A 24902-nucleotide genomic window follows, 5' to 3' on the forward strand; every position below is an offset into this window, starting at 1 on the left:
CAAAATTGTTAACCAGTACATCTTTCTAAATAATATGATCAGACCACTTATGCATTTCATGAAGCGACCTAAAAATTTTCAAAATCTTTTTTAACACGCTACACACACATGCTTGAACAAAAAATGACAAAGAGCAGAATGTATTAATTGAAAGAAATAGAATATTTGATACAAAAAATTTATAAAATAAACCCGTTTCTTGTTAGCAATCATATGACAAGTTTGACCTTAACCATCGCTCCACCTCTTCTGTTTTCATGTTTTTCCTCGCTGCATAATCCTCGGTTTGATCTTTGGCAATTTTTCCAACTGAAAAATACTCGCTTTGAGGGTGTGCCAAAATGAGCGCGCAAACAGAAGCTGCGGGATTCATAGCCAGGGATTCCGTCAAAGTGATTCCTGTCTTTTCCTCAACTTGCATTACCCTCCACATCGTTATTTTCTCTGTGTGGTCCGGTTGTGTCGGGTATCCAGGGGCTGGTCTGATTCCAGAGTACTTGACCTTCAACAAATCTTCGCATGCCAAGTTTTCATCCAGAGAGTATCCCCAGAAATCTCTCCTCACTCTAACATGTAGGTACTCAGCGAACGCTTCCGCAAGACGATCTGCAATAATTTTGATCATGATTGAACTGTAGTCATCACCGTCGTTTTTAAAATTTTCTGAAATTTCCTCGGCACCCTCGCCTGCTGATACGGCCATGAAACCCACGTAATCTTTCAGTCCTTTGGGAGCGACAAAATCTGAGAGGCAATAGTAATTATCCGAGGCACTTGGTTTTTCGCCTTGCTGCCTCAAACCATATAATGTGCAGAGTTCTTCTGATCTACTTTCGTTGGAAAATAACGTTATATCGTCTTCGCAGCTCGAGCTTTTATTTGCAGGATAGAAACCGACAATTCCTCTTAGCTTGAGCCAGTTTTTAGCAACAATCTTGTTCAGCATATTTCTTCCGTCTTTGTAAATCCTTTTCGCCTCTTCTCCAACTTCTTTATCGTCAAAAATTTTGGGGTAATGACGGTTTGGATATTTTCCACGCAGCTGCCAGATATCGAAAAAAGGCTTCCAGTCAATGTACGGAATCACCGTTTCTACTGGAATGTCGTTTAGCGCCCTCGTGCCCAAAAAAGAGGGAGCGCAAACTGGCGGCTCAGCTGCCCAGTCAATCGCGGGAGCTTTTGATCTTGCCGCTGATATCGTAAGGTATTTTCGGTCGCGAAGGGTCTCGTAATATTCATCTCGGATTTCCTCATACTCCTCGACAATGTCTTCTACAAAATCTTCTCGTTGTTTATCACTCAACAGACTTGAACAAACAACGACCGATTTCGAGGCATCCAATACATGAATAACGGGCTGTGAATACGCAGGGTCAATTTTAACTGCCGTATGTTTTTTTGACGTTGTAGCTCCTCCGATCAGCAGCGGTACTTTGATTCCGTTCCTTTCCATTTCTTTAGCAACGTGAATCATTTCGTCTAACGAAGGCGTGATTAAACCCGAGAGACCCACAACATCAGCTTTATTTTCAATTGCGCTCTGAAGAATCTTTTCACACGAGCACATGACGCCAAGGTCAATGACGTTGTAATTATTACAACCAAGAACAACGGCTACGATATTCTTACCAATATCATGTACGTCTCCCTTCACAGTTGCAATGACAAAGGTTCCCGCATTTGAAGCTTCATTTTCAGAGCCCACAGCTCCTGCCAAACGCCTCGCTTCTTTTTCCGCTTCCATAAATGGAATCAAATGAGCCACTGCTTTCTTCATGACCCTCGCACTTTTAATGACCTGGGGCAAAAACATTTTGCCAGCTCCAAACAGTTCTCCAACCGTGCTCATTCCGTTCATGAGGGGACCCTCAATTATATTCAGAGGTCTAGGGTACTTTTCATTACACTGTCTTGCTTCTTCAGTGTCCTCGGTAACGAACTTGTCAATTCCTTTTACAAGCGCATACTCCAAACGATGCTCCACTGTTTCCGACCTCCATACATCCGCAACTTCGTCTTTCTTTCCGCTTTTTCCATACAACCTGGCAAAATCCAGCAACTTCTCAGTTCCCTCTGGATCTTTATTCAAAATCACATTTTCGGCTAATTTCAGCAAATCTTTGTCGATGTCATCATAAACAGGCAAGTTACCAGCATTAACAATTCCCATATCCATTCCCGCTTTGATAGCATAGAACAAAAACACACTGTGCATAGCTTCTCTGATTCTTTCCATGCCTCGAAACGAAAACGAGAGATTTGACAACCCTCCGCTGATTTTACAATGCGGCAACGTTGCTTTGATAATCTGACAAGCCTCGATAAAATCGACAGCGTAGTTATTATGTTCTTCCATCCCAGTCGCTATTGTGAGAATATTCGGATCAAAAATTATGTCTCGAGGATCGAATCCCAGTCTCTCCGTTAGGATTTTGTATGATCGAGCACATATTTCAACTTTTCTGTCTCGATCGGCCGCTTGACCGTCTTCGTCGAAAGCCATGACGACAACAGCGGCCCCGTGGTTCTTGATGATTCTCGCCTGTTTCACAAACAATTCCTCGCCGACTTTCAAAGAAATACTATTTACAATACATTTACCTTGTGTACATTTCAAACCTGCTTCCACCACTTCGAATTTCGATGAGTCAATACAAAGAGGCACTTTTGATATCTCCGGTTCTGAAGCGATCAGGTTGCAGAACTTCTGCATTGCAGCAATTCCATCCAACATTCCTTCGTCCATGTTTATATCTAATACTTGGGCTCCGTTCTCCACTTGAACTTTTGCTATCGTTAGTGCTTCCTCGTAATTATCATCGACTATCAATTTTGCAAACTTTCTTGAACCCGCAACGTTACACCTTTCGCCAATGTTCACAAACATACTTTCCGGTCCGATTGCTCTCGGCTCTAAGCCCGACAACAGCATGTTAGAATCGGTTCTAGGAGGCGGTGGAACTCGAGGTTTGATAGGGCGTACCGCTTCTACGACCGCTCTGATATGATCCGGCGTTGATCCACAACAACCTCCAATGATGTTCACCAAACCATCTTTAGCAAATGAATAAGCATGCTTCGCGAATATTTCCGGCGTTTCATCATACCCTCCCATTGCGTTTGGTAGACCAGCATTTGGATAACAGATCACAAACTTTGATGTATTTTTGCCGATAGCTTCAATAAAAGGTCTCATTTCAGTAGCTCCCAAAGCGCAATTTAGACCAACACACATTGGATTAGAATGTACAACACTGATCAGAAAAGCTTCTCCAGTTTGACCGGAAAGCGTCCTGCCACTCCTGTCGACAATAGTTCCGCTTATGAAGATTGGAACCGGTTCGTACTCTTCGAAAAAGAGATTCTGAATTGCATACAAAGCTGCTCTTGCATTTGCAGTGTCAAAAATTGTCTCGACCATCAAAATATCCGCCCCTCCGTCTAATAAACCTCTCGCTTGTTCTCCATAGGCGTCGACTAACTCATCAAAGGTAATGTTTCTGAGCTCGGGCTTCTCAACCGAGGGTGAAATTGATAGCGTTCTGTTAGTGGGTCCCAAAGCGCCACAAACAAATCTTGGTTGCCCATCAATTGCTGTTATGTCATTTTTCGCTTTGCATGCTAACTCTGCAGCGGCTCTATTCATGTCATAAACCACGTGTTCCAGTCCATAATCAGCCTGAGCAACCCAAGTGCCGCTGAAGGTATTTGTTGACACCATGTCAGCACCTGCTTCGAAGTATTGACGATGGATATCATAAATGATGTCAGGTCGAGTCATTGTCAGAATATCGTTATTCCCTTTCAGGGGTTTTTCGTGCTTGGCAAACTGCGTGCCTCTGAAATCATTTTCTTCCAAGATGTGTTTTTGAATCATAGTTCCCATAGCACCATCGCAAACCATGACACGTTCACGCATCGTACGTTCGAGAACGTCGAAAATATTTCCAGTCGAATTTCCATTAGTGTAGCCATTCGTGGCAACACACTCTCGAGGTGACATGATTTCCTTTTTTGTTTTCAGTTAGACAACTTTAACCCAGCATTATAGAGTAATGAACGATAGAGTTTGATTACAGCCTGAAGCCAAGTCAGATACGAACAATTATTTGATCTAAAAAAATCAAAAGTGTTTCTGATTATGATTTATTACACTTTGTTTATGAAGAGAACATGTAAACGCAAAACAGAATTTTCGGTGGTGGTATTATCAGCAAGTGTAGTGTGACTTGGTATTAAGGGCCAAACTGATATAGTGATATGAAGAAAGCGAATGCTGATAGTATTGCTGTTCTTGTTTTTCCACTCAAGTTACAATTGTCCTTGTGGTTTGTACCGCCAATATTAGATTGGGTTAGACTAAATATTTAATGGCCCCTAACAGTGGAAAGTGCCATTAAATGTGAACGAATTAGAGACCATATTTCCCCGTATTTGCTACAGAGTGACGCTGCGTGCATATGTATACTCAAGGGTGAACGACATTTTCACGATACACGTTCACATATATCAGAATCACCACTGGGATTAATTTTAATCAATCAAATCAATATTTACCAACAAAATTACATTTAAAACTAGTACATCATGTAAAATATTAAAATCAAACATACTTTTATCAGAGGGGAGTTCGGATTAAAGTAAGCCAACATTGATGACTGGCGCCATTTAGAGAGCTAGTTCTAATTTGGATACTAAATATTTCTAGGCATTCATCCGTGAGTTGACCGATTGGCTACAAAAGTAAGCTTTTGATGAACCCAGTGAAGTGGTGATAATCAGTTCACGTCTGAAGGTGAAACGAACTTTAACAATCTCGACGAAAACTTAAGGTCGCCCTTTGTCAATTGCAAATTCGGAGATTAGTTATAAGGGCTAAATGTTTTCAGGCTTAACTATTACACTAGTACTAATTAGGGTTGCTTCTTTACTGAGTTTGATGAAGGTTAACTAGGTTCAGAAGTTCACATAAAATGACTTGAATTTTGGGGAAGTCATGAAACAGGTACTAATGCAACTGCAATCAGAAATCCCCGAAATAGAAAAACTGCTTCCTGTTTACCGTCCTATCGCTACAAAGAAGTGACTCAATTCCTGGTCATTAAAACCACGTACAAGTCAGTGAATATTTAGTCGCCGAATTGTTGCAAAGAAGCTGAATACAGATTACTTAAGTTAAATTCGAAGAATGGGGAAATTTTTAATTGCAAGATGGAAACGCACTGCGATAGAAAAACAAAAAACGCCCGATTGTTCTCGAAAATTTAGACTACAATTGTCATTTTTCATTACCTTGTAGACAGAAAGAATAAGGCAACAGTAATTTCTAAAGCGACACGGGCACATTATTCATTTAAAAGACGTAACATTCATCTGTCCTTGACATTCTTGGATTCTTAGTTGGAGCAGTAGAAGTTCAATGGTTCCTTTCGAGAGTGCACATTGCCGAATAAATTAGCTGATTTGTAAATTCAGCGAATTAACATCAAAAGCGCGAGCTCTTGATTGGAACAAAACCGGGTTCATTCGAAGAGAAAAAATGAATATCAAATTTATCTTATTGGAATGAACATTTATGAAATATTATGCTTTTTTTGAAGAAAGATGAAGTATTATGCTTTATTTGACTAACATGATGAACTTCGAATTCCTCCCGCTGATACTCCTTGTACATCTGGAACTGTCTCATTAGATGGTAGTTGCCCCAGGCAGTCAACCCCACCGTCACTGCCAGCGCCTTCCAGCCCCACCCTGCTTTGGCCCACTTGCCCAGGTTGCGAGACCAGCGGAACACCGGGTAGCCGCCAACCGGAGGCATTTCCTGCTTCGAAGCTGACGACATCAGTACTAAGGGCCGTGAAGGTCTATCTCATTAATTCACCTATCAGAACTACCTGAAAGAATACACCATAATCAACTAGAAATTTGAAAAATTCTAGAACAAATGGATTTCTTTAACTATCCCCCCTATGGTACCTAGAAACGAATCTCCCCCTGCAAAGAAATAAATCAACGGCTAAGCATATGAAGTTTTGAGCCTTTTAATGAATCTCTCCTTTTCCGAAAAGGGGAAATACAGGGTGATCCAAAACCTATGACACTTTCGAAAAGGCTGTCAGTTCTAAGCTGACACGTGGATTTTTGATAATTCGTTAATCAAAACTTTCATTAAACAAACCCATAAAGTGTTTTGAGCCATTTTCTTGCTTTTCAATCATATTTTTGTGAACTATTTGTGCTAAATTCTTCAATTTACGCGCTTTCTCGCAAAAATCAAAATCAAAAATGGACAGCGCCCATTTCTTATTTGCCAGTGTGCCAAAGAATTGTTCTCGAAAAAAAATGCCATACTAGTGAGGCAAAAAGGCAAGTTTACTCTAACAGATTTTCGACGCGAATAGGAACGTTTCCGAGACAGGACGGATTTTAGGGACAGGTAACCAACAGAATTGGTGGTCCTAAGTTTCGCATTGAGAGTTTCAACACACTATGAATTCTCAGAGTTTCAGCACACTATGAAATCAAGGCGAAATCATAGGCCCCTTCTGGTTCAGAAATGAGAACGGAAGACCAAATAGGGGTCAACCAGATCGTGTATCTTAGGATGCCCAGAGACCAAGTATACACCCGCGTGTAACACCGCCGAGATATCAGGAGACTTCGGTTTCAACAAGACAGCGCAAGGTGCCATACTACCCCAGCAGCATTGCAGCATCTACCGACGGTTTTTTGTGACCGCATTTTCAGTCGTCCTTTTTAAATTCTTTGGCCCGCCCAAAGTCTTGACCTGAATCGCCTGGCTACTGGTTCAGAGTTTATGGTTGCGCTTCAATTCATCGCGAAAACCCCGGATCACTACCGAACCCATCACAAGTTTTAAAAATGTCTGTCGTGAAGTGACACGGGATCAAGTTTTATCAGCTACAGCTTCAGTCCGCGCCGCGAATGCATGATAAAATATCAAGAAAATAGCGGGAAACAAGAAAATCAAGCATCTCTTAGATTTTTAAAAAGAATTTTCATTTTCTACATCTCTTCTATAAAGATTAAAATTTATGGGTCAACGTCAACTCAATTATAAATGACAGCTTTTTCAAAAATTTCATAGGTTTTGATTCACCCTTAAAAAATTTCCGAACTATTTAATTTCAACAATTAGTTCTAACTTACAAATTGGTGCAATTCGCATTACCCTAAGACTGAAATCGAAAAACATATAAGCCAAACCACTATTACACAACAGCTTTAAGAGAAAAACTTCAAGACTAACATGCATAGCGTTAAATAAGAGAGAAAAGTCGATTTTCAAAAAATGTATCGCCATTATGTAAGCCTGCTCGCTCGATTTATTAGCAAAAATTTCCAAACGTCGTTTCTCGAAAATGAGTATTTTTCGAGAAATAATTTTAAGATTGTTTGAATTACGAATGAGAGGGCTTTAAAATGATACATCATTCGAACCATTCCGATAATTATTTGCGGTACTCGAGTCTGTGTAGAAAAAAAACTAAAGCACAACCGAAGACAAAGATCTTTCCCACTTTCAGTGATCGGATCAATAACTCGGTGATATTGGAATAAAGTTCCTGGGAAAAGCTACTTTATTAATTGAAATACTCCCATTGAAAAGCTCAAAAGCCAAATCGACTTGTCACTTGTCCCAAAATTTCTTGCTCAAAGCCGAAAAAAAATCGTGGAGGCCTTTTTTGTCGTATTAAATAGTTTATATAGCAGGATCATGATAAGAGGAAAAACCACAACTTTCCACACTGGTATATGCTAAAAAACTCAAAAATTGAATAAAATATTGATAAAAAAAACAAATTGAACAAAAACAAAACAAAAATTGATCCAAAAAACAAGGATAGCCGTTTACTGTGCAAGTAGCACAGAATGTTCCGACCATTGTCATTAGAAAACTACGGTTTAGAAAGTTTTTCTTTCCAAATTAGTGTAGTTGCTTCTACTTGGTGTGATAAAAATATCTGACGTAAAAATATGATTTAGGCATCTTAGACAGTCATAGTAAAATAGGCAAAATGGACAACAATTTTGTAGAAAAATGACTACAAAAACTATAAAAAATTGCGGAACATTTTTGAATATTTTAGTTCCCAAAAAGAGACTAAAAAAACTCAGAACTAGTTTTACTTGCTTAAAATTAAGTTTTAAGGTCTTAAATAAGGCATAATTCAGCTTTTATGAGCCTGCTCGCTTGCATTATTCGCTAAAATTAAAATAAAAAATCAAAAAATTCAAACCGGTTTTTCTTGACAGTCGGAAAAATGTTTTGGAAGTTTTTTAATGTGGTTAAAATCACGACTGAAAGGGCTTTAGTAAGATATATCACTCAACCCCGTCCAACAATTATTTTGGTGCCTGCATTTGTGTGGAAAACGAAAAGAAAAAAACTACAACACTCGAATTACAAGTTCCTCCCTATTTTTCAAACAATCGGAACAAAAATTAACTGATCGATTTGTTTTTTTTGGCGTGTCTGTCTCACACAGATAATAGCAAGGATAGCCGGTTTCCGTGCAACTAGCACAGAATGTTCCGACCACAGTCTTAAAAAATGCAAAAACTTTTTTTTTTCAAATCAGTGTCGTTTTTTTCCGCATAGTGTGTTAAAAAGTTCTGAACGAAAAAAAGAACTGAGGCATATTTGACAGTCATAGTAAAAAGGCCATTTGTAAAACAGTTTACTTCAAAATTTACGTTTATTTGACTACAAATGAGTTTTCACGGCTTAAAGTCAGCTTAAATAAGCTATTGTAAACCTACACGCTCACACCATATTAGTTCGAAATTAGACAAAAATCAAAAACTTCAAACCTGTATTTCTCAACACTCGGAAAAAAATTTTTGTCGTTCGAATCACGATTGAAAGAGCTTTAATATGATATGTCACTCGACCCGTTCTGATAATTATTTGTGGTACCTGATTTAGCGCGGAAAACAAAAAGAAAAAAGACTAGAACAAGAACCGAATACAAAAATCCTCCCCATTTTTCAAATGGTCAAAACAAATTTATTATGCAAAAACACGAAGACTAAAAACTGTAAAGACTAGGCGCTACCACTTAAATAGACACAAAATTATAGTGAGAAGAACATAAAATCTGATCTTTGTTCAAAAATGACAAAACTCACAAAGGAAAACCTTTTTTAGCTAGTTTTTTAAATTATTAGCAGTAAAACATGTTTTCGAGATAGAAATTTCTCGATTCGAAGTAAAAGGAGCTAACAGGATCAAAGGAGCAAAATTCAAGCTATCGTGACAAAAAACAAAACGATGATACATAAGCCGTTTTTTTGTGACAGGATGAGGAAGACATTGACAGAGTAACATGTTAACAGACTAATATTAAACTTGACGAACACAGACAACTGCAAAAAGGAGCATTTTAAAATTCGATGGGATACGAAAATCAGCATTGCAAGAAATTAAACTTCATTAAAACGATCGCGGACTGCCGGGTTTCAACCTAGTTCAAGCAGATTCAAAAAAATAAAACGGCAGTTAGCTGAAGGAAAAAAAAGGACGAAAGCCACTGAGACGGAAAAAAAAACGCAAAAAAATATCGAACAATTTCATAAAAATTTCCTCGAATGTGGTTCAATAAGAGAAAAAGATGTCGAGATTGCCCATGTTAAAAACAGAGCAAACAAATAGTTAGAAAAGCGCCAATAAACGCAAGTAAAGAAAAAAACAGTTATTTGTTTTTTGAAAAAATCTCAATTTTGAGAAAACCAAATCACTAGGTAAACAAACCTCTTATTTTGCTGGTAAATCAAAACTAGAAATCAATCACGTTTTCTTGCCCTTTACAACACTTTTGGCGTTCGATAATGGTTTTACTTTCGAAACTAGAAGTCAATCACGTTTTTCGTTAACTTTACACTTTAGGTGTTCAATAGCGGAGTTTGCCTTCTGAGCATGGACAATTTTTAAGATTTTCGTTAAAAAAAATACATCACGACCTATATGAAAGTCTGAACAAGTGTCGAGGTTGGAATAAATTTCGAGATGCAATATAAACTGCTGCTTATCTGGCATGAAACACGTAAAAAATTGAACAAAGCACTACTTTGAAAAACTTTTTACACTAACACGTGATTTTTTCTTGCTAATTTATTTTGGCCGATCGCTCTGGGAAAGATACTGTACTAGTGTTTCAAATAATGCACTGGTGCTTCAAATATTGCACTAGTTTTTCAAATAATTTAAATATGGTGTTTCATAGAAAAATGGAAATGGACAAATTTCAGCAAAAAATTTTCATCTACTTTTGTTTTATTCTCAAATCATTACACTATGTGCTGCTTGCACAGCAACCGTCTGACTTTGTTTATAATTTTCTGAACCTCAAGGAATCTGCTAACACATACATACATTGACAGCTCGAAACGAGGCCAGTACCTAAGCCGAAAAAATAGATATTTAAAAAAAATCAGAAAAACTTCCATTCTGTTTTCGGTTTACCTTCAAACCTACAATGAATCGCCTGCAATGTCTACAAAACACAACTTAAATCAAAACTTGAACGCACAGTACACTTTGAAAAAACAAATTTGAAATCATGATAATAAAATTTAGGCCATTGCAACCAGACCTGAAAAATGCGCCATTTCTCTGCGACAATTTTGATGATTGTTGATTGATATAATTATTTTGCAAAAACTGCCATGGTTGTTTAAGCCCAAACTTTGGCAAAAAACAAGCTGACACTAAGTTGAAAAAATTTGAAACGAAAACCACGAAGCCGAACAAAATCCGATTACCTTGATTAAACTTTCCAAACTTTGGTTATCGTTCTCGGAGAAAGGGAAAGAACTATGGATTACGTTCTTTCTTAAAAGATGTTCTTCCAGCCAACTTTGAATACATCAAGGAAAACTTTTAGGGGGGTCAAGGGTTCAATTTAAGAACTATTGGTCGTGATTTTGATTCTTAAAACATTCAAAAAAGTTCGCTCAATGTCGAGAAAAACTGGTCTGAAATCAACGAAACTTGCAAGTCAAGAAAAATACTTTTCGGCGCAAGAACATTTTTGACGCAACAAGTAGGCCGACAAAACACAAAAGACCACCAAGGCCTTCAATGCAATTTTTCGCATAAAAAACTCAATTTCAAAAACATACGCGAATGACAAAAATCAGATAGGGACGCGAACCCCATACCTCAGGCTGCAAAAGCATAGCTATAAATAAACTTTGAAAACCCGCAACAAAAGAAACAATCAATTGTTTCTCAAGTGGAAGTCATTGCTAGCAAAAACCTAAAACAAACGCAACACTACTTTGATCAACTTTTCACAGTGATGCGAAGCTGGGCTTCGCATCACTTGCGATACAAAACAAAAAAACCACGAAGCCAAAAAAACATTGAAAAAATTCAAAAGCGTTAAAAAAAACTATTCCTGCCAAGATGATATACAAAAAAACATTCCTGCCAAGATGACAAAACAACTTTTAGAAAAAACATTCCAAGACGATAGATTGTGAAATTAGCATTCAATCAAGAACAAAACTTACCAAGTGGTAACAAAGCCAAAAACACCTTAGCGGAAACTCTCTAAGCCGAAAAAATTCAATGAAACTAAAGACTTATAAAAAAAACCCGCACCCTCAAAACACACACGCACGCATACTTTTTTCGCTCATCGATAGACACATCATGTGGCCATTAAGCCAATAAACTAAAGGGCAAACCTTTCAAGCCGAAAAAAAAGCCGAAAAAAATTAGTGTCTTGGAAAACTTGAAAAATAAATTCTACACAGAGGCGAAGTTGCACTTCGCATACACAAGCAAAAACATGACCGATAACGCTACTGGGAAAAACTGAATGAGTAAAATTTTGAGTCTGCAAAATTTCTTCGGTGACGCACGCCACTTATGAGTCTACATAATTGCTCAGTGACGCACGCCAGTTATGACGCATTAACAGTACCAGTCAATTAAAAAAAGAAATTTACCAACTAACATGCCTCAGTTTATAGAGCGGACGAATTTTAACTAGTATACGAATAAGTTCATTAAAACATCCGACCCTGCCCAGGTTCCAAACCTCTTATTTTGCTGCTGGTCTCCGTCCCTACCTCTACGCTACAGATCCAAGATGTCTTGAAGCTAAAGTGCTATTTATAACATAGAAGTCTGTTCTAATATCCTTAGCATTGGCTGTACTTAGTAGCTGGATCAAAATGAAAACTTTCAAAGTGAAAACATTTACTCGCAACAATTGCATCGCACCAAAGTTTGCGGCTTAGGTTGGAAAAAAGGAAGTTCACACTATAACACAAGCTATGCTTGTGTAAAAACATCCGACCCTGCCCAGGTTTAATCCTTTTTATTTTGTTGCTGGTCTCCTTCCCTACCGCTACGCTACAGATCCATGATACCTTGAAGCTAAATTGCTATTTGTAATATAATACTCTGTATTAATATCCTTAGCATTGGCTGTACTTAATAGCTGGTTATTGATCAAAACGAGCACATTCAAAATCAACACATTTTGTCGCAACAATATTCGCATCGCAATAATATTTGCAATTTAGGTTAGAAAAATAGAGAGTTCATACTATAACACAAACTTTGCTGGTGTAATTAAGATTTTTAGCACTTTGCGCGATCCAGAGTTGAGCATAAAAAATATTTGAACAGAATAAAGCAAAAAAAAAATGAGAATATGCTACTTCCAGGCTCGTAATATAACAAACGGCACAGAAGTAAATCAAAACCTTAAAAGCAATTACAATAAAAATTGCAAGCAGCAAAAAAATCTGAACCAATAGCATTAAATCAGTCGAAATAGCAAGGAAATTAGACAATTTTTCGCGCGATACTTTGTGATATTTTTTTTTGGAAAACGAATCACAATCTAAGAGTGCGTGGAAGAAAATGTGCTTGAGGTACTTCAGATTCCTACTTACACCTGGTGATGCTGAGAACAATAGTTTATACCGAAGCGTTGCTTGATGAGCTTAGCAAAATTTAAAAATCGAAAAATTTTATTACAACCTTAATAAAGTTTTTTCAAAAGGTCCAAATCAGGTTGATTTTGAGCATTCGAAAAAAAATTTTTTTAAGGTAAATAAGCCAACAGAATTAAAGCCGACAGCCAATGCGCTGAAAATCAACCCAAATTTTTCGTGAAACTCTTATTGGAAAAAATATACGTATCCACAAGTACCATATATGTACTAAATAGAAGGTGGTAAACACAATTCGGGAAACTAAACCGAGAGCTGAATCGCTAACCCTAGAGTTCAAAAAGCATCAGCAAAAAATAATACCGAAACTCATACCCAGAAAACATGCCCGAAACTCTATAATAATACATACAGCTATATCTCTCAAAATTAATGAAAATAAGTGAAAAAAAACATGCCGACAAAAAAGGAAAATACCCTTCGGCATCGGAAGAAAACTTACCAACGGGTAACAAATCTGAAAATACCTGAGCAGAAACCCTTCAAGTCGAAAAAATTGCAAACTAATTTAAAACAAATAGTAAGTCCCCCCAAATCAGAAACACAAAAACTGGCTTGGTCCATCAAACGGCAAAATATGCGGCGACTAAGACAATACAAAATAGCTCAACCTATTGAGCTAAAAATACAAAAACATAAATTTTAAACCAATCGACTTGGTAAAATTACAACCAACTATAAAAAGCATATTTCTGAATAAGACGGATATTTGAAATGCTAACATACTAGAAATATGCCTGCTGCAATTTTTCCAACAGAGTGGACAAGATGAATGAGTCCAGGAGATGCGTCACAAGAGTAATAACAAAGTGATTGGACCCTAAAACTCTAGAACGTTCGAACTTCCTCTAACTGAGAAAAAACTTTAGACACAAAATTTTGGTGAAAAACAACGTACTCTCAAAAAACCTGATACATTGGTCAAAGGTCACCAAAGACTGCATTGAGACCAGCTGTTCATCAAGCTACAGAAGTTTGAGAGCTATTGGCAGTACAATTCACAGCCAATACATTGACAGTATCTGTCCACTATCTTCATTATTTTCCAAAAAATACCTGATTCAGAAAAAATTGCGTGCGATGAAGGACTAGTTATCTAAAATGATATCGACACTCACAGATTGTATTATCATTTAACAGTTACGCATAGTTGGTTTACAATAGTCAATTGATGCGCGCATAAATAGGTTACATTCGATTTAATTCAGTACCAGAGTCAGTTGTTGCAAGTCTCGGAGTCGTCAGGAATTGAAATCATTATTAGGTGTTTCATGCATGCAGGCGGTTGTCGTATCAAAAAAATTCTTGGTGGTAATTTTGCTACCAAGTGCTTCCAAGGTGTTGTAATGAGTTCTTTGACAAGCACTAGATTAGCGCCATTTGCATTTTACTGGTTTTCCTCCTGCTCGTCCTGAGCGTTGTCGGAAGTCCACAGAGTCAAGTTGTCTCGCAACAACTGCATGATGAGTGTCGAGTCCTTGTAACTGTCTTCCTTCAAGGTGTCGAGTTCAGCAATAGATTCGTCGAATGCTTTCTTTGCCAATTCGCAGGCCTCTTTGGGCTCATTCAGGATTTCGTAGTAGAAGACTGAGAAGTTCAGTGCCAAACCCAGGCGGATTGGGTGAGTTGAGGGCAAAGTGTTTGCAGCTTCAGTAGCCTTCTCATATGCCTTTCTGGCGGGAGTAGTAGTAGATTCGGCATCCTCGCTCTTGACCTCAGCCAAGTATCGGTAGTAGTCACCCTTCATCTTAAGGTAGAACACCAAGCTCTCTGTACCCTTCGAGTCCTCATTTTTCTTCTGCTCGGTCTCAGAGTTGGGAATGAGGAACTTATCAAGCAAGCCAAGAACTTCGTTGCAGATATCCTTCAGCTCACCCTCAATTTTTTCTCGGTATTCCTTGGCTAGGTCCGTTTTTTTCTGATCAGCGGTGTGCTTTTGTTCAATGCTGCTGATAACCCTCCATGACGCCCTTCGAGAACCAACAACATTCTTGTAAGCAACTGACAAAAGATTCCTCTCGTCAGTAGAAAGAAGCTCACTCTCACCTAGCAGCTCAGTCACCTTCTTCATAGATTCTGCCATGTCATCGTATCTCTCGGCCTGCTCGGCGATCTTCGCTTTCTGGACAAGTTCTTCGCGAGACATAATGAGAATGTTAAGATGTTACGAACGAGCAAAGATTCTAAAAAAATGAGGTACAGATAAACCCATGAATAGCATTTTTCGCGCGTCCTGTCTAGTTGAATTAATTTGAAGCTAGCAAAAACAAAGTTCAACACAGAGCTATGTTTTTTTTCTATTTTTCTTTTTTTTAAATCTTTTTTTCTCTCTTTTTTTAAAGGTAATCAGAAGGTCAAAAGTATCATAGTAACCGAGGTTACAGTCATGAGTCTCTTCATCATGTATTCCAGTCAAAATCCTTGGAATTTTCTAGATATGGAAGTGATAATGATAAAAGAAGATGACAAGTGTTTAAGTCCTTTTCAATTAAAATCGATACGGGTTACGTTTCTTCAATAAGAACACGCAACTCGACACGAGATAAAAATTTCTGAATCTGGATGGCTACTTTCTGTTTTTTCTAGAGCGAATACTACTATGACATAGACTAGCAAAGTCAGACTGAAACGAAAGTAGCCAACCTTTGGGTGCTCGTTAATAAGTGTGCCATTCCGCCGGATGACACAGTATAACCTTCCCGCGACGGAAAAAAAAGTGACTAAAGGCCTTACGAACAGAAAAGTGTTGCGACGGAGGGTCAGAATGTTCTGGAATTTTTATTTTTAAAATTTCGATTTGAAGGAGAACATTTCTGAGAAATAGAAAAAAGACGGCCATTTTGAATAAAATAGAGAAAAATCAGAACGACGCCATATTTTGTGACGAACGGTTGTATCCGAGAAGAGAAAATTACGGAGCCTCTTATCGTGGCAATAACACACGATAAGGACCTTAGTGACGGATATTTGTGGAGACGGAGGCTTCAGTGGGGGGAAGAGAAATACCACGGAACCCTCCCGGGACACGAAATATAGGAGATAAGAGTGTTGTCTCAAGAAAATCACGGGAGCGGAGGCTTGGTCCCCCAGAGACTGTTATATGTGAAGGGACTGTGTAAACTAGCCATAACAGTTGCTGTAATGTCCTAGATCTGAATTAAACACCGTTATTATTTAATATTTCAGAGCATGAGTAGATAGAGAAAGGAAAAGGTCAATCCATCTCCAATGGATTTAATATAAAACTGTCACACAAAAACATATAGAAATAGGTGGTTCGAGCCGTGTTTTTAATGACAATCACGTAGTCTGAGGATCCGAGACTCAGCTATGTGGTTGTGTTCGCATGCAAACGAAAGCTGATCAAAAGTCGTTTGACTGATGGCCTAAAAATAGTAACTTTTTACTTTGCCCTAGACAGACCAGAAAATCAACTGGCAAGGTCGAGACGGTGAAAAACGAGTGGAATTAAGGTAACTGACGCCTGCCAGTCGTCAATAGGTACTTTTTCTACGCTCCGTCGCTGTGTGATATTTGGGCGAATGTTACATAGACGTTTTTATGGCGCTCCTGGGTGGGCCTGTTAAAGGCATGAAACCATCATGATCAGCAAGCGTTTCAGCGACGTACCCTCCGCTCCGGGCGTATGCCCGAGTTAGAGGCCTTAATGACCGTTTTCGTACTAGGGGGAAGGTGCGTACCCCTCCGTCTAGTACGATTTAGCTTTTTAACTTAGTTAACACCGAAAATTCCGGGGGTCGGAGGGTTAGGTGGGAAATCTAGAGCCCGCTTGTCCTGAGGTCCCAGGACCAAAAACAATTAAAGAGAAAGCGTAAAACCAAACAAAAAATAGTGTATAACCAAGAAAAAGCCAAAAATAATTATTTAAAAACAAAAAAAGTACAAAAAACAGTAAAAAATCCAAAAAAGACCAAAAACAGTAAAAAAACATAAAGTGACAGTTTATATGTTATTTCCGGACGAGATGTGATCTGACCTTCCTATTTGTTGTTGTTTCAGATTGATTTATATCGTTTCTGATAGAGAGATTGTGTGTTTTGGTGAAGGGTTGGGTACCCTCCCTCGAGTGTAATTTGAGTGTTTAAGCACGTTAATGGTGATTTTGCCGGTGACCGGAGGGTAGAGTGGCAGGCTGATCAACGTGTTCCACACTCAACAGGGACATCAAGGACAACATCCGCAACGACTGTTGGGTATCGTTGAAGCAATTTTAGTATCGTTCGGGTACTATTTCCTTAAAACTTAAGTGGTGGGGGGCACGATTGGCGCGGTCCGATTGTACCCTCCATCGATTACAAATTTCCGAGTTAAGGGTCTTAATTCGAATATTTTGGTGCAAAGGAGGGTATAGTACTATTTATTAACGACTATTTATAGATTATTGTCCTTACTATATATTACTTATCTCCTATTTAGACCCAAGAAACACCCATTTTTGTCGAAAATTACCAATTTTCGACCAAACTGTAGACCCCCAAATTTTCGGATATCCGAGCTTTTCCGATAGGCAAAAAGCTTTCATATAGAGAGTAGCCACGTAGTTCGATCCCCTTTATTAAAGAAACCGCGTGAGCAAAGATTCAGTAGAAGTTAGGAAAACGAGAATTTTTCGACCAAAATTTTGATAATTTTCTGTATTTTGTCAATCTGTTTTGGGGATCGATTTTTTGAGTTTTTAGAGTTAGAGCAATAAAATTTTTTGCGTTAGGAGCGTGCTAGCATAACGTGCTCGGTTACTAGAGAAATTTTTGGGTAACCCTCCGAGTAGCTCCGTGGATAGAGCTAACGACTTAAGGTTTGGAAAAGGAAGGAATCGGAGGGTCCAAATTTGATAGTTTTTGGCCAAATTTTTGTTTCTAAACCAATTTTGGTCCGGTTTTTTGCATTATTCCAGTGCCGTACAGGGCTACTACGCTCATTTCAAGTATTTTTAGGCACTTTCGACCGGAATTGCGAAAAAAGTCTTTCAGATCCTACACAGGTGGTGAAAAAGGCCATTTTGACGAACGCGTTGTTGGCGATTTCTCAAAGACTAGTTATCCGATCGGGATAATTTTGGTACCATAAGTCGACGTTTTTGACCACTTTTCCGAATCGCAACCGTTTTTGGGTTGATTATTTCGGAAAAGAAAAATTTTTTAGAATTTGTTGGTTCGGAGGGTCCAAGTAACGGGCAACCCTCCGAGCGGCAGAAAATTTTATCAAAACATCTTTTTATTCAACTGGGAAGGTTGACCGTGTCAGCCAACCTAGTCTTAAGTCAGGTAGACCGCTTTCAGAGGCTTTACTGCGGTGATTTAACCCTTTTTCTTGATTTTAGGGGGAACCCTCCGAAGTGACCCTCCGGAGTCAGCTAAACCCTTTAGCAACCCTCCTTAGTGGAAAATTTCCACGAGATCACCCTAAGAAGTTGAAACAGCTCCCCCTAGAACCCTTAGCTTATTTTGACGCTTTTTGAAGCTAGTAGGAGAACCTTCCAAGTGAGATCAGAAAATTTGAAAATTTTGGAGGTACCCTCCGAAGTGACCCTCCGGAGCGTATTAAGCATCTTATTGACCCTCCTTAGTAAATTTAAGGGGACCCTCCGAAGTAACTTGGGTGATTAAGATACCCTCCTAAGTAACTTGAGTGATTGAGGTACCCTCCGAGGTAACCCTCCGGAGTGTCTTAAACCTTCTAGCGACCCTCCTTGTAAGAGACTTGAGTAAACCTTCTGTGGCAATTTGGGAAACGGAAAATATCCATTTAATTAGGATCATATTAGGATATTAGGCGTGCTTATCAGGATCATAAGAATCCATTCTGACCCGGAAATTCGTGATCAACTTTGGATTCTATATTGGGTGTATTAGAAGTACCCGAACAAAATTTTTTTTTGATTGTGATTTTGGTTGAGTGGTTGCCTTGAGCTACTTAATAGGAAAGTTCGGGCAATCCGGGAACAAATAAAGGAAGACCTCGGTGGGTGTATTAAGCAAATACACACCCACTTGAGAAGAAGAATTGTTCCCTACTCTCGTGCACTTGGAGCAGTCCGAGTGTGGGAGAGCTTTTTCATAGATTTGACGAATTTTCGACCAAGAGGTTGCCTTGAGCTACTTAGTAGGACAGCTCGGGCAATCGCAGGACACCTAAAAGAAGACCTCAGTGGGTGTATTAGGCAAATACACACCCACTTGAGAAGACTGTGTCCTGGGCTTCGTTCTTTCGGATCGTTCCGATTGGGGGAAGTCTTTTTCTTTAAGACTAAGTTTTATTTATCTATTTCTGAATCATCACTGCTTTTTATCGAAGATTGTTTAATTTTAACAAAGCAGTGACTTGATAAATTGTGTGGCGATAAATTGATACTGACAAAAGGTCGCTGTCACCTGTAGGATATTCTTATCTGATTATCGATTGTGTTTTGGGTGTCGATTATATCTTGTGGAAACTTAGTGATACTGTTATACTATACAACCGGGTTGAGTTAGCATTATATCAATACTGGGTAGACCCTGTGTGTAACTTTAGCTGAGTCACTAATTTAGTCGTGAGAGATCTAAGAGACATTTTGATACTGACGGAATCGAGTAGGCAGCGTTAAGTGATTTAACTAGATCTTGTTTGTGGTACGTTTGCATTGCCATCAAATTACGAATACTTTCATTTTGTACAAAACTATGCAGCGCAGGGACTCGTTAGGATCGACTACTAAAATTCCCAGGCTAAGCAAGGGAAGCACGCGGAAATTTAGAACTAGGCGTAGCCAAACCTCGTTTAGCAGCGCTTCCGACGCGTTTGCTGAAGACGAATCGACTAAAGGTCAACCTGATCTTTCAGTGATCGAAATGAGACTAAGGAGCGAGAAAAACTTTGATGGCAATCAAGGGCGGAGCGCCGAGGCCGAGCCTGCGAGCGAAACGCCGGTGGATCCCTTTGACGAAGGGGAGCGAACGCTCATTCGACCCGACTTTGAGCCAGACGGGGTCCTCGAACGAGAGGAAGTCGAGAGGACAGAGGAGACCTCGGAGCGTTCCGAGGTCGAACCTCGGGAGGAGGTGTTGTACAGGGGAATGTCCAAGTCAGAGACTAAGAGCTATAAATGGAGACGGGAACCTTCACATCTGACAAGTGCACACTCATCCTTGGCCAAACAGAGTAACAACGCGATGATGTCGAGTATGAGTCCGGGTAAAGAGCAGACGTTCTCGAAGGCCAAGAAGAGTTGGAAGTCCTTGTACGACGAACGCATGGCGTCACTACCAACCGTAGGTTTGACTTCCAGTGATGACTACCCGGAGATAACCCATCCGGATGTGAACTTCACACCGTGCCCAAGGAACGAGAAGAGCAGGAAGGCGTCATCAGTCTCGCCGACCAGACCCATGTCAGATGGGATAACGATGGGAGCATCATCAACGTTTGACAGACTAATGACGTCAATGCACAAGCAAAAGGACGGTGCGTCATCGAGTACTAGGCTACCGCCGCAGCTGACCTCGTCTTCTCTGGGGCTAACCCCGCCATTGGGGGCAGCTGGTGACATAAGTGATATGTTCGCTGGTGTGATGAATGGCCTGGATGAATTGAGGCGAGACATGACTAAGAGGATAGATCAAGTTGACGAGAGAGCTCACCATGGTCGAGAGAATTTGAAAGATGAGCTAACGCACGTGAAGTCGCAGGCGAGGTTTGATCAGGCTCGATTGATTCGTGACACCGATCAATGCCTGGCCGAGAGCCTGGCACAGGCAAACAAAGAGTCAGAGGAAAGAGAGGCTAGGATGACAAGAGAGATCGAGCGATTGTTGAATGATCATGATAATACCTACGCCCAAACGATGACTGGCCTGGAAAGGAGGTTGGACGCCAAATCTGACTTGATGATGCGGAAGCTTGACGCGATCCTGAATGGGAATAGTTGGCAGGAGCATTCCAACTCAAGGGAGCGCTCACGCCATGCGAATGTTGGAGATGGTACGGGCAACAGTGCCAGAGCCCAGCAAGGCTCGAGAACGAACTACGAACATAGAAACAAGGAGCGGCCAAGGGCAGCCCCGCAGAGGCCTGGCTGGACAAATCCAGTCCCACCGGAGGCAGATGCCACCCCGGAGACAAGATTGCCAACCGTGCCACAAGTCAGTTCAGTACCAGATCTGACTACAGTCTCACAAGACACAACGATGTATGCCTCGATGTTTGAGCCTCTGAACAGATCTCTTGAAACATTCATCACCAAGCTCTCGAAGTCAACCGAGAGAGGAGAGAGGTCAAGAAGAACACTGAAAAAGCCAAAGTCATATAAAGACGAGTCGGACGGCTGCATTGATACTTGGATAGAGGTGATGAAGTTACACTTTGAGGAAGAGAATCTCTCCAAGAAACAAGAGTGCAGCGCGCTGACGAGCAACTTGGAGGGTACTGCACTAAATTGTGTAATGGCGAAAAGAGCCAATGAGAGGGATAGCGCTCGCAAGATATTCGACATCCTGCTGAATCGTTTCGGCTCTGGAGTACAAGGGCACCAGGCCATGGTGAAGTTCGAGAAGAGGCGTCAGAGAGATGAAGAATCAATAGATAAATTCTTGGACGACCTTGAATTGCTCAGGAGGAGGAGCAACCCGGATGAGAGAATATCCGAACGAAACTTGGCGATCGCTTCGAAGTTCATGGATGGTGTAAGGAGTGAGGAGTTGAAGACGATGTTGGCCACTCACTTCACCCTGTCGCTTGACCAGGTACCCACGCCCGACGACTTGCGTATGAAGTCACGCGAGTATTTACTGATAAAACCGAGGGCGCAAAACCGTTACAGCAATTATGGCAACTATAGCGGGACAAACACTGGTGCGAATTCCAGTTGGTACAAACCTCGCGATGACATGGACAAGAGGAGGTCGTGTGCGAATTGTGGTTCGATGGACCATCACGTTTCTGCGTGTTCTGCATACAAACAGAACATGAAGGCCATAGGCTACTTTCTCGAGGACGCTGACGCGACCGACGAGGATCATGAAGAGTACGTGAGAGGGCTCATCATGAAATATGGTCCGAGGTGTTTCTTCTGTAATTTGGAGGGACACTTCAAGTCGGATTGTACTCAATTTTGGGACGCAGTAGCGGACGCGAAACATCCCCGCCACGAAGAGGCGCTTTCGGGTGTCAAGGCCAGTCGAGCACGTCTGATGAACGAGGCTGAATCTCGGAGAAAGGAAACGACACCGAGCACCTTTGCGACCAAAAAGGTTAAGACATGGCCTGACGAGGTGGTAGCCTCGAACCTCGAAGCAGAGTCGTCTAGTCCACTCAAGGTGGATTACGGCCTGGCGGCAAGGACAGCGCTGCAGAATGTCAAACAGGACCTTGCCACGAAAGAAGTGGAGCAATGGGTAAGGTCGGAGCTGGAGAGCACAGATCTTCGGGAAAGTCTTAATGTCCTGAGTAAGACGACAAGAGCAGAAGATGAAAAAGAGCCCAAGAAACAGGGACTAAATCTGAACGTTATATCTGGCAAGACTTTCGGCATGACGAAGGCAGGGACCAAAATAATGTCTATCATCTCAGTCGCAGGGCACCAGGTGGTCAAGAACCTGAGCGAGCCATCCGAGATTACACTGGTCCACCTGGACATCTATGCCGACTACCTGAAGGAGAAGGATCCCAAACTGGACTCCAGGGCAGTGCGAGCGCTGCTCACAACGGGAGGTCCGAGGCTGATGAAAGTGGACGGACATTATATCGATGTCCATGGCCCTTACCCGATTCTGATGAACGTGGATGGCATCAATATCTACACGAAAGCTCACATAACTGATGCGAACGATCAGGTTGGCCGGATATACATTGGTCAAGAGGAACTGAAGGTCAGACGAATCGGACACAACGCGATGCTCGAGCAAGATGCTGTGCATATTGGTTGCGAGGCAGATCTGGCCGCACACGTTCTGGACGTGCAAGGCAGACAGCTTTCAGTAAAGGGACTGCTAGACACGGGAGCAGTAGTCAGTGTCATGCCAGTCAAAACTTGGACCGACATGGGTTTTGAGAGGTCGGATCTCATACCGACAAACATCAGGTTGGCAGCTGCCAATCGGGGAGCGATCTATGTCACCGGGCGAACCCCGATCATCTCACTGCAGCTCGGAGGGAGACATCTTTGGATGAGCTTCCTAGTAGTAGAGAATTTGGACGAATCCGACCAGTTCATCCTAGGAAGGGATTTCGTTCGCAACTTTGACGTCACGATAGATCTCAATGACGGATTGATTAGGATCAGGGATCCTGAAAGAAAGTATGAGAAAAGACCCCTTAATAAGATCTTAATTAATCAGGCCAAGGTGCCGATTTTTCTGGATCGAAAAGTTAGATTAAAACCGAACCAAGCCGTAATAGCAACGTTTAGGATGAGGAACTTGAATGAACTCAGCAATGACAGACAGGTGTGTCTGGTACCAAATCCAAACAGTAAAAGCTCGGCTATTTTAGGAAGAAGCTTCTCGCTCACTCAGAGCGGACTGTGTGTGAGTGTGTTATTGAACACAGAGGCAACAACAGTGACAATACAGAGGGGAAAGAAACTTGGCTACGCTTTGCCTCTGAACACAGACTTTCTGAGTGTGGAGAACTTGAAGAAGTTTGATGTAACTAAGTGTCCATTACATGCGAACCAAGAATGTATAATGAAAAGAGTAATTGAATTGAAATCTTCTAGGAAATTGTTTTCAATGAAGTCGGAAACAGATGATGGGCTGTCTAGTTGTTCCAACTTTCCTGAGAGACCGACGGAAGCAGAGTTAGCAGCGAATAGGCCTGTCCTACCTGAGATAGAGCATCTGAAGGGTAAAATATCCGACAAGGAACTAGATTCGCTCAGGGCGGTGCTAAATCGGAACGCAGACGTTTTTTCGAAACATAAGGCCGACATAGGTTGTTGCAATTTTGTAGAGCACGAGATTGAGATAGAAGAGGGCTCGGTACCTCATAGGGAAGGGGCGAGAAGAATGACCCCAAACAAGTCAGAAGCGTGTAGGAAGGAAATCGAGATGTTAATGGAGTACGACATGATCGAGCCGTCGAAGTCCCCATGGGCTTGTGGCGTGGTCATGGCAAAAAAGAAAGGGGGACAACTCAGATTTTGTTGCGATTTCCGTTATCTGAACGCAGTGACTATAAAGGACGCATATCCGATTCCCCGCATCGATGAGAGCCTATCCAAGCTGGGAGACGCCAAGTTCTTCACAACGTTGGATTTGGGCTCAGCATTCTGGCAAGTGCCGCTCAGAAAGCAAGATCGAGAGAAAACAGGTTTCGCTTGTGAGCTGGGACTGTTCCACTGGAAGAGGATGCCATTCGGATTGTGCAACGCGACAGCCACATTCCAGCGACTGATGGCTCAGGCACTCACGAGCGTTACTAAGAAGTATGGGAATCTCATCATGTGTTATGTCGATGATGTAGTGATCGCGACACCAACCTTGGAAGACCACATCGAAAGGTTGGAAGAGGTGTTTTCTTGCATGAAGCAGGCGGGTCTGAAATGCAAACCCTCTAAGTGCGAAATCCTCAAAGATTCCATAAAGTATCTGGGCCGCCTGGTTGACAAACATGGAGTGAGACCAGATCCCGAAGCGGTTGAAGCGGTGCTGACCTGGAAGGCACCTAAAACAGATACACAGTTGATGAGTTTTCTGGGATTCGCCAATTATTATCGCGAGTTCATCAAGGGGTATGCTGACAAAATATACCCCATGCAGAAGTTGATGAGAAATAAGGGCAAAAAGTTCACCTGGACTGATGAGGCACAAGTCTCATTTGAAAACATCAAACGCGAACTTTGCGAGGCACCGGTCCTCGGCATGCCAACGGAGAAGGGGATGTTCGTGCTGGACACGGATGCATCAGTG

The 24902-nt window shown here is 41.0% G+C and overlaps 3 protein-coding genes across 3 annotated transcripts in view; all 3 read right to left on the minus strand.

Annotated features, from left to right (window-relative positions):
• The window catches only part of LOC134845460 (uncharacterized), a 68714-nt gene that overhangs the window by 1037 nt on the left and 42775 nt on the right, over positions 1 to 24902 (minus strand). Inside the window, exon 2 of the mRNA XM_063862350.1 lies at positions 5633 to 5894. Within this exon, the coding sequence (XP_063718420.1) occupies positions 5633 to 5842 (210 nt within the window). The 5' untranslated portion in view covers positions 5843 to 5894. The remainder of the gene's footprint in view (positions 1 to 5632; positions 5895 to 24902) is intronic.
• On the minus strand, positions 130 to 4353 carry LOC134845458 (methionine synthase-like). The gene has a single exon (XM_063862347.1). It carries the CDS (start codon positions 4001 to 4003, stop codon positions 203 to 205), a length of 3801 nt encoding a protein of 1266 aa, XP_063718417.1. The 5' UTR covers positions 4004 to 4353; the 3' UTR covers positions 130 to 202.
• LOC134847025 (14-3-3 protein beta/alpha-A-like) lies at positions 14104 to 15181 on the minus strand. Its single transcript, XM_063864511.1, has one exon. It carries the CDS (start codon positions 15140 to 15142, stop codon positions 14384 to 14386), a length of 759 nt encoding a protein of 252 aa, XP_063720581.1. The 5' UTR covers positions 15143 to 15181; the 3' UTR covers positions 14104 to 14383.

The sequence above is a fragment of the Symsagittifera roscoffensis genome, chromosome 5 (assembly GCF_963678635.1).
Source record: "Symsagittifera roscoffensis chromosome 5, txSymRosc1.1, whole genome shotgun sequence".
Taxonomy (NCBI): domain Eukaryota; kingdom Metazoa; phylum Xenacoelomorpha; order Acoela; family Convolutidae; genus Symsagittifera; species Symsagittifera roscoffensis.